General features: G+C 47.8%; 1 protein-coding gene across 1 annotated transcript in view; it reads left to right on the top strand.

Moving 5' to 3' along the window:
* Positions 1–8,579, top strand: part of LOC108796322 (F-box only protein 6-like) — a 9,034-nt gene extending 455 nt beyond the window's left edge. The window contains exons 2-6 of the mRNA XM_018567780.1: positions 1,214–1,485; positions 2,606–2,732; positions 5,104–5,199; positions 7,060–7,195; positions 8,382–8,579. Coding sequence (XP_018423282.1) covers positions 1,233–1,485; positions 2,606–2,732; positions 5,104–5,199; positions 7,060–7,195; positions 8,382–8,531 — 762 coding nt within the window. The 5' untranslated portion in view covers positions 1,214–1,232 and the 3' untranslated portion in view covers positions 8,532–8,579. The remainder of the gene's footprint in view (positions 1–1,213; positions 1,486–2,605; positions 2,733–5,103; positions 5,200–7,059; positions 7,196–8,381) is intronic.
* The last annotated feature ends 1,052 nt before the right edge of the window (positions 8,580–9,631 follow it).

The following is a 9,631-nucleotide window of genomic DNA, read 5'->3' as shown; positions in this document are numbered from 1 at the left end:
CTGGGCGCATGTGCGAAAACGTCATAAAGGTCACCATTTTCGCATTGGTTGACGAATCGTCTGAGTTCGCCACACCCCCTTGTGTGACCCATTGGGTCGCTCGGTCTCCCTAGTGTGACCTGTGAAGATTGTGACCTTTGTGACGTCAGCACCCTTGTGTGCTAATGTCGGTTGGAAACGCTTTATTTTTTTTCATTGATTGTGTTATCAAAGTGCATGTGTGCACATGCGCATTAGTGATTTTGTTGGAGGCTTGGCCGTGCGCATTATGTAGGTCGGCAAACGTAACGGGTCGGCAAATATGACAGAACACAGGCACCCCAGGTTTGCGGGATTTTTGCCCCAGTTTGGGGATGGAAAGAGTCAGTGAATGGCAGATGTCAGTTATTTTGGACTGGCAGGTCAGTAGATCAGAGGCCGAGATGGGACACGACCCATTCACCATTGAGGGTACAATTTTGAAAGGGGCAGATAGACCCCTTACTAGTACAGTCAGGGAATGAGCTAGCCAATAGGATTTGAGTGGATGAATAAATGAGATCCAATGAAAGTCCCGCTTCAAAGGTCATTGCCATCAGTCCATGTCACCCAAAATGTCAGAGGATATAAATCGTAGTCCTGTAGGGGTGAATTATAGACTGACCACCAAGTAAGAGGGTATTCTAGGTCCATTGCCACTGATTTGGAGGGGACTGGGCAACTGGAGGGGACCGGAGGCCAGTCTCCTCCCCATCAACCCTAGGCCTTAGAAAGGGGTTCTGTTTTTGGGAGGTAGGTACAGGGGGGTCGTTGGGACTACTTCTTCCCCCTGTTGTGGGGTGCCATGTTCCCCCAATTGCTAGAGACTCTGTGGACCATATTAGGAGCCAGTATCCATGTTTCACAAACCCTATGAACTAAACTGACCTGTGACCATATGGAATGCAGCAGCACACAAGGGGTTACCTCTGGACCTGGACTCCCATTTATATCGTTAAAGTCTGTTTGTCCATTTGTTTGGATTGTGTCAATGGGTTTTGGTACTCCTAGAATGAGATCCTAATAGGTTGGACTTGATGGACTAATGTCTTTATTCAACCTCAAATACTATGTAACTATGTAACTATGCAGGGACAGCATGGAGTTACTGTATAATGAATTGTGATTTTTACCTGTTTTTAGGAGTCTCCGGGTGTTTGTCATTTTTGTATTTTTCTTTTTTGGGACTTTGCCAGAATTAAACAAGGCACAGAATGATTATAAACAGTATTCCGGAAGGAGCTCTGCTGGAAATTCTGTCCTTTGTCCCGGCCTACGATCTCCTGCGCTGTCGGCTGGCCTGCACTCTGTGGAGGGATACTATTGACTCACCGGCCTTGTGGAAGAGGAAGTCTCGGAAGAATGGACTTGTCTCCAAGCAGTGCCAAAGAATCCCACCTGACTGGAAGATGTTCTACTTCCTCCACAAGAAAAAGAGGAATTTACTGAAAAACCCCTGCGCTGCAGGTAAGAGTGCTTCACCCGCAATCTTCTACTGCCTCGTTCAGTTTTCCTGGGTGTTGAACCCTAATCCTCCTGGGGGGTGCGTCCTCGGCTGAACCCTAATCCTCCTGGGTGCGTCCTCGGCTGAACCCTAATCCTCCTGGGTGCGTCCTCGGCTGAACCCTAATCCTCCTGGGTGCGTCCTCGGCTGAACCCTAATCCTCTCGTGTGGTCATCAGCTGGTTCATAATCCTCCTGGGTGGGTCTACAGTTGGTGCCGAATTCTTCTGGGTAAACCCTCAGTTGGTCCCTAATCTTTATATGCGAGCCCTCATTAGCTTTGTAAATGGTCAACTTGAATGTATTTGGCTTCAAGAAGTCCATAAAGGTTCCCATTTATGCAGGTCATGGTATGACTAGTAGTAGTGGGTCACAATTCCATGTTCCAGTGGGTGGTAGGAGTCAAAAAGCAGATACTGGTCTGTGTGGGTTGGTTTCCTATAGACGTTAATGGCCAAGTGAAGCCCCTCCTTGACACACACAGTCCAGATGGTTTTGTCCACTGTGTTCACAAAAAGCTTGCATTTTTGGATGCTCTAATCTTGACGAATGTATCATCTACCACCTCAACCAATGAGGTTACTCCTCTGAAAGAGCCCAAGGCTTTCTTCTCCACCACCCCCTCCATGTACACGTTGGCTATAATGGGAGACACAGGTGATACCACAGCACAGCCATGTTTCTGCTTATAGAGTACTTGTACTTGAAATGGGTGGTGTTGAGACAAATGTCCAGTAAGGAACGTGCTGGGGATTCGTCGCTGATGGGGCCCTAGCTTGTCTCAAAGCCGCTGGAGCGGCAGTTCTAGGGCCCTGCGCTGCTAGGGCCAGGACTCCGCCTCCTTGCCCTTCACCGTCGGCCGATAGTTATGTAAGGGACCCGGGCGGGCCCCCCAGGCTGCCCGGGCCCCTTACATGAGCATCGGCTGTACCCCCATGATGGCTGCCCTGCTGGACATATAAATGCTGGTTGATGTTCTTACACAGATTAGCAGTAGCTTGGAAAACGTTACAGAAAAAAGGTAAAATTAAATATGACTAACTACTACCAGAACTTGAAGAAAGCATGTTTGTATGTTTCCCAGAGGGTATCCAGCACTGGAACATAGAGGAGAATGATGGGGATGAGTGGAAAGTGGAGCAGCTCCCGGGAGCCCATGGACAGCCATTTCCAGATGAAAAAGTTAAAGATTACTTTGTCACCTCTTATGGGTACGTAACACATTTTTATTTCTTTAAAGGGACACTGTAGTGTATTAATAAATACAGGGAGTCCCCGAGTTACGAACATCCAAGTTACGCACGACTCCTACTTCTGAACGCAGGTCCAAGGCTCTTCCAGTAGTTGTAATGCTGCCGTGCTCGCGCAGACGTTCGTAGTTCTGTACCTCCTGTACATTACAGGAAGTTGTTAGACGTGCAGACGAGGAGTGCCCGCCTCTACTTCCGGGTCTGGAACTGTACATTACAGGAAGTTGTTAGACGTGCAGACGAGGAGTGCCCGCCTCTTCCGGGTCTGGAACTGTACATTACAGGAAGTTGTTAGACGTGCAGACGAGGAGTTGCCCGCCACTTCCGGGTCTGGAACTGTATATTACAGGAAGTTGTTAGACAGGCAGACGAGGAGTGCCCGCCTCTTCCGGGTCTGGAACTGTACATTACCGGAAATTGTACAAACATCTGTCCAAGTTGCATTTAAAGTAGAACTCTATGCAAATTAAATTTTTTCAGTTTTGGGTAGCATGGTGTAGGACTAGAGCCACTGTGAGGACAGCAAAACAGGGTTAACCCTTCACTATGCTATCTACAACTAAAAAAATGTTTTGGGGGCTGGAGTTACACCTAAAAAAATTCCCTGTTCCAACTTGCGTACAAACTCAACTTAAGAACAAACCTACAGTCCCTATCTTGTTCGTAACCCGGGGACTGCTTGTACATCTAGAAAAATGTGTCAGTTGTGAAGGTTGCGATTAGCGCTGTATGTAAAGTTTTATACTATTCTCATGGATGCATTCTAATGCATCCATGAGAATCGAGCATGAGCTCTGCTTCTTCCAAATTGTTCACCCCTCTTCCAACATTTTTGGGTGTTTTAGCTCTCGAGGAAGGGTCAAACCCCCAAAAGTGTTGTCTATATAATGTATATAAATATACAAACTGTAAGATTTGTGAATGAACTGAAGTTTATGAGCCCTTTCCATACGGCGCTACTCACCCGCCTTTACTACCATCGCACCTAGAGAGCAGTAACCACTCTCGTGTCCTTCCAAGAACTTGGTAGCTATTGAGGAGTCTCTCCTAGAAGGTCCAGCTCTACCTCACGCATCTGTAGGCGGGGTTCTGTGGGGGTGTTGCGTGTGTTCCTTTTGGGGCTACTTGGAGTAACCCCGTGTATGCCACGACACCAGGCACCCCTTCTGTTAGGGGCCTCGGCTCTGGCCTCGTGTTAACCACTCCAACACTTGTAGCACTGCGCACCCAGGGCCCTCATGATATCCACCGCCTATGCGGACTTCAGCGCTTCCTCCCCCTTAGGGAGAAAGGCCACCATGAAGGGCACCCTATGTCGGGCATAGCCGTATTCACGCATACCCTAATCGAAGTGGTTATAGCCACGGTGCAGTCCATCATCAACACAATCCTTGCAGAACCCCTGCTTCTCAGAGGTTGGAGGAAGAAGAGCCAGTCCACAAGGATAGTCTTTTCTTAGCTTTACTTGGCGTTGTTCGTTATAACAACTGAAAAGTACTGTGCCGTCATCCCATCCCCAGGTGGGATGACAGCACAGTATTTTTCAGTTGGTTATTGCAGATATTAGAGAGAGAGAGGTTAAGTCCAGGTGCAGCCCAGAGTCCACGACTTATGTTGGCCATAGGCCAATAGACAAACATTGTCAGCATACCGCATTCCAGTATCCTCCGGAATCCCATCCTAGACAGTCCTATCTCGGTGGTTTCCCCCTCCAGGGGAAACTGGGGAATCTCTGCAGTTCTACATATTCCTAGGTCTGGTCCTGCCCTTCCCATGGACCAGCCTCTAAATCAGAATCAGTCTCTCTCCAAAGACTCGGCATCAGGATCTCGTCTCCTGTACTCCCTTTCTCTCCTTCCACACTCTTCTCTCTCGCACCCCTCTATGTCACTCTATATCAGAGGTGCCCACAAGGTCGATCGCGATCTACCAGTCGATCGCGTAACGATCACTGGTAGATCGCCATGTCCTCTCCTCCCGCCGCTTCTCTGGATCCCCGCTGCTCTCCCCAGCGGGAATCCGAGAAGAAGTGAAGGAACCGGCGGCGGGGGAGGACGGAGCCGCTGTCACAGAACTAATGCAGAGCGGTGAGGAGAGAGAGACGCTCGGCCAGGATCTGACAGCTGGCGCCTCTCTCTCCCCTCACTGCTCGTCCGTTCTCTCACAGCGGCTCCGACATCACCACTGCACCACAGGGTCTTCCTAGGCCAGAGCTACTTCTACCTACAGGGTCCTATGGGGACATCTAGCGGCCATTGGCCGTATTGTACACTATCCTACACATCCACATCGCCAACCTGAATTTTTTTGTTTTGTTTTTTGTTTCTTTTAGCTTGTGCTTAAAAAGCCAGCTGATTGACCTTTACGAGGAGGGATATCCTGAGCAATGGATGGACGTCATGCAGCCGGATATAGTCATCGGGGACTGGTGAGAATTCCTGAGCCTGGTGGGAAATGTTAATACTGTCAGCTGACAGAGGAACCAAAACCTGGCCTTGTGGCTTCATGAGAGGCCATGGGTTTGACCATCACTCAATCGTCATCATTTACACAAACAGAGAGCGTTCCGCTAATGCAGATTATGTATTTGTTTCCCTTTTTTTGAATATTCTGATCAGAAATTCCGATTCTAATCAGGGTGGGTTCTCGATTGCGGTATGCAGGGCAGGATTTCCCGCAAGGCCAACCAAGGCCTGGCCTCGGGGCAGCAGGGGTGTGAAATTCCTATCTCGCGATGCCTGGGCGGGTGGTAGTTTTCTACATTTAGCCCTGCTTTGGGCAAGCAGAGCTAAATGTACAGCGGGGAAGCCGTCGCTTGTTTTGTACGAGTGATTGCGGTGACATTGTATGCAGCCTGCCATTCTCCATGGTGGGGGGTTTGGCGGGGAGGGGGGGGGGGCGCATTGAGGAACCCGGCCTTGGGGCAGCAGAGAGTAAATCCGACCCTGGTGCTATGTGTGTTTGTTTTTTCTTATTTCAAAGTGTAAAGCCAAAACGTTTTTTAATTTTTTTGGGTGGGTTTGGTTAGAGTGGTTAGTGGAGTGAAATGAAGGGAACTTTGCCAGATGGGACGGAAAAAGGAACGAAACGGAAACCGGGTTTTATCCATTCCTTACTCTGTCCAAAATGTTAGCTCCATACTTTTCATGTAGTTGTCTTGCTACCCGGAGGAAGGTTCTTGTTTGGTGGAGTTAGGAGAAAGCTTACTTTAGGTTGATAAGAGTGCTCCGAAACAATGATCACAGCCTGTAATACAGCCGGTCACCACTGGAGGGGGACTCGCTCAGTTATCTGGCTTGATACACTCACATAGGTTCAACCCTTACATACAATCTGGTGCACTCTAAAGGGTGTGCAGTGAGTACTACACACTTAGGTGATTCAGTAAGCTATCCTGCGAGCTAGAATGCTTGTGTGATTACTTTCCTACTGTCCGCATGCACCCCCCCCCCTCACACACACACCACACACCACACACACACACTCCAGACACAAGACTTGGCCCTCATCTGTGGTTTGGCAGCTGACTGGTCCACACAAAGCAATTTCACACAGATTAGCATTGAGCGTACAACCGAGCATACAGACACAGGTAACATAAGGCAACACTCTCTCTCTAGGACAGTGGTGGCGAACCTTGGCACTCCAGCTGTTTTGGAACTACAAGTCCCATGAGGCATTGCAAGGCTCTGACAGCCACAGACATAACTCCCAGAGGCAGATGCATGTTGGGATTTGTAGTTTTGGCACAGCTGGAGTGCCGAGGTTCGCCACCATTGCTCTAGGAGTTCTTAGCTTAGTACACAGAAGCCACTTATTAATTTTCTAATTTAAATATCCCTAAGCCACCAGTGCACAATTCTATTTTTTCTCTCAAATCTGATCAGACATCGTATATTTAAAAGATTGTACTCATGTATATGTGGGAATCGTAAGAAAGCAGCTACAGTGCTACAACCTAGGGGTCTAAATATAACCATTTTGCAGAGCCATTCATCCGACAAATCTCTCTGAGCGTTTGTTCTGTGCGAATAGAGGCACAAATGAGCGTTCATAGATCTATCGTCCTTTCAGATCAAATGTATGTAATGTAATACTGCATAATGGCCACCAGGTGGAGCCGAGGAGCAATAGGAACCAATTTGATTGGTTTCTATGAGCCATCACAGACAGTTCTGACTTATTACCCTAGTACCTGTGGCCAAGTGTCTCATGAGGACCTGTCTCCTTGGCAGTAGGCCGGGCATATGATGTATTAAAGGATTGTCTGTGTGTTTTGTCTCTCTAGGTATGCCGCCAGACACGATTGTGGCTGTAAATATGAGTTGTGTGTGCAGCTGCTCTCCAAGGAGAAGACCATTATCCAAGAGTTTCTTCCGGATCAGATTGTCATGATGCAGTGGAGTGACGCCAAGTGGTCTCAGGTATCCCCGCCCCCTTCTGGGCATTTTAGCCTCTCAGAAACTGATATTTGTATGTGTAAGAAGGGCACATTGGGAGTTCCCAACCTGCTGTTTATATCCGACTATTACATTAGAGTAAGAAGATTGTGGGTGAGGAGCACAATGCAAGCGGAGAAGCTCTCGCAAACTCCATCCAGTGAAGAACAATTATCACTTTTAGTGTATGACATAAGACTCGGGAATTTGAGGCTCCACCTTCTCCATGGCTTTGGTAGGGTTAGATCTGTATGTCATGGCGGTATATGATAAGTGTACTGGAATCTGCTGTGCCTGCAGTGGGCTTACATATGATCTATACCCTGTATATATCCTATGGCTATTGTTATACCACGGAGTATTAGGGGCCTATCAATAATAATATCAGTGAACATTCCTTTTAGGGTGAATAATGCCAATAACAAATGTTCTTAAAGGAGAACTATGAGGCGAGTGCTTTTCACTCACCTCATAGTTCTAGCCGACCTGTGACAATGAGACTGTCACAGGTCGGCTCAGTAGATCGGGAGGTGAGCGAACACATACCGGCGTTCGCTCACCTCTCGATCCTGTCACCGCTCTCTGCTGTGACAGGGAAGGGGCTGGATTCCCCCCGCTCCGATCCTCCAGCGCTGACTGGCGGAACGGACGGGGAGGGGGCGGGTACAGCTGGCTCTGCCACTAGATAGGCAGAGCCAGCTGTCAGTCACGCAGCTGGGTGGATCCCGGCACAATTGCAGCGAGCTGCTCGCGGTATACTGCGGCGTCTCAGTATACAGCTCGCTGTATACTAAGCATAGAGTGACGGGAGGACGCTAGTTTGTGTCCTCCCGTTACCCTAAGGAGAACTATGGGGAAAAGACTTAACCCCATAGTTCTCCTTTTAAAATATTTTTCCCAGTTCGGATGTGGTGTTGTAATAATACATTATGGCCACTAGATGGAGTTTCTCAGTTCAAATATATTTCTTAGGTCACTTGTACCCCCAATCAATGTCTAACATGTGAGAGCTGGGAAGGACGCACAAACCTAAAATCATCATCTCTTTTGGTTCAGACGCTCTTATTAATCATCCCTAAGCTCTTCATGGGCCCCTTTGGGTAAAGCCAATTATATTTTGTAGCAGGAACTGTACTTCAGTTTTGTAAACTTTTTATTTTTACACTTGTAGATTGAACACCGATTTAAAAACTATGGCCCGGGAGTCCGATACATCTACTTCCGGCATGGGGGACAGGACACCCAGTTCTGGAGCGGCTGGTACGGTATTCGAGTGACCAACAGCAGCATCACCGTTGACCCAGGAGACCTCAGCATGTAGCACAAGGGCAACGTGGACATCATTCTATATGCTTGTATAAAGGACACCGCTCCAAGCAAGAACATGCACCAACCACCTGTGGCTGCACATGCTCTCCAGGATCCGCCTTCTCCCCTCCAGACATAAGCCTCGCTCTGCAGCATTGTTTGCTGAACAACAAAAAGCTTCACTGATGCCAGTTTGGGTCAGTCAGACATTTTCTACCCCCGTCAGACATGAGTCGTCCTTCTGATGCATTTCACCCAATGGGCTTAGTAGGAGGTGATTAAGCCCATTGGGTAGAATGCGTCAGCGGGACAGAGTCATGACTGATAGTGGAGAGAATGTCTGTCATCAATAAAGCTTGTTGAAGTTGAGCAAAAAATCAAAGACAGCGGTGTGCAGCCCGATTATATCTGCTATGTTGTGTGACAACCCTATACCTATAATATTACATCACTATGTGCTGTATAATAACTACGTAATGTGTCTCGTAAGGGTAAAAGTGCACAATGGTTTGGCAACTCATCAATTTTCTGAACCTTGGCGCTACAGATGTCTCACCCAAAAAAAAAGGACCTGGACAGTTTTCTGCTGTGTAGTCCCGCACAGCGCCGACCTGCTCAAGCACCGTGTTTGCCATATGTTATATCATTACAATTCTGTGTCGCCTCTGTGACCCGAACAACGTGATTATTCTTAATCTGATGTCATTGTGGTGATTTGTCTGCTCTGCCACCCCTGAGCCCACATCTCATTGGTGACCAGCAATGAACATGCAAAGCACATTAGCACATTTTTCTTTGTAGGACCCCGAGATTACTTTATGAACCCGGTGTTTTCACAATTTTGGATTCCCATGAACAGTTCATTGCAGAGTTTTCAGAGGTTTAAGGAAGATGGTCAGTCACGATTCATCAGTTGTGTGAATCACTGGAGCCGGGATAATTCTGGAAGTATATGGGCAGGTATCTCATAATAACCACTGGTGTAGAGAATTCATTGTCTCGTCGCCATTCAAAGCTTTATTAAATACAATATTGTAGAGATGGGCAGGGGAAGCTTGTGCGAGGTCAGTTGTGCCCATAGGTATATGTTGAGTAATAAGTTGGTCATAGAGG

The sequence above is a fragment of the Nanorana parkeri genome, unplaced genomic scaffold (genome assembly GCF_000935625.1).
Source record: "Nanorana parkeri isolate BGI_ZX_2015 unplaced genomic scaffold, ASM93562v1 scaffold1091, whole genome shotgun sequence".
Taxonomy (NCBI): domain Eukaryota; kingdom Metazoa; phylum Chordata; class Amphibia; order Anura; family Dicroglossidae; genus Nanorana; species Nanorana parkeri.
This window is presented reverse-complemented; position numbering and strand designations above follow the sequence as displayed.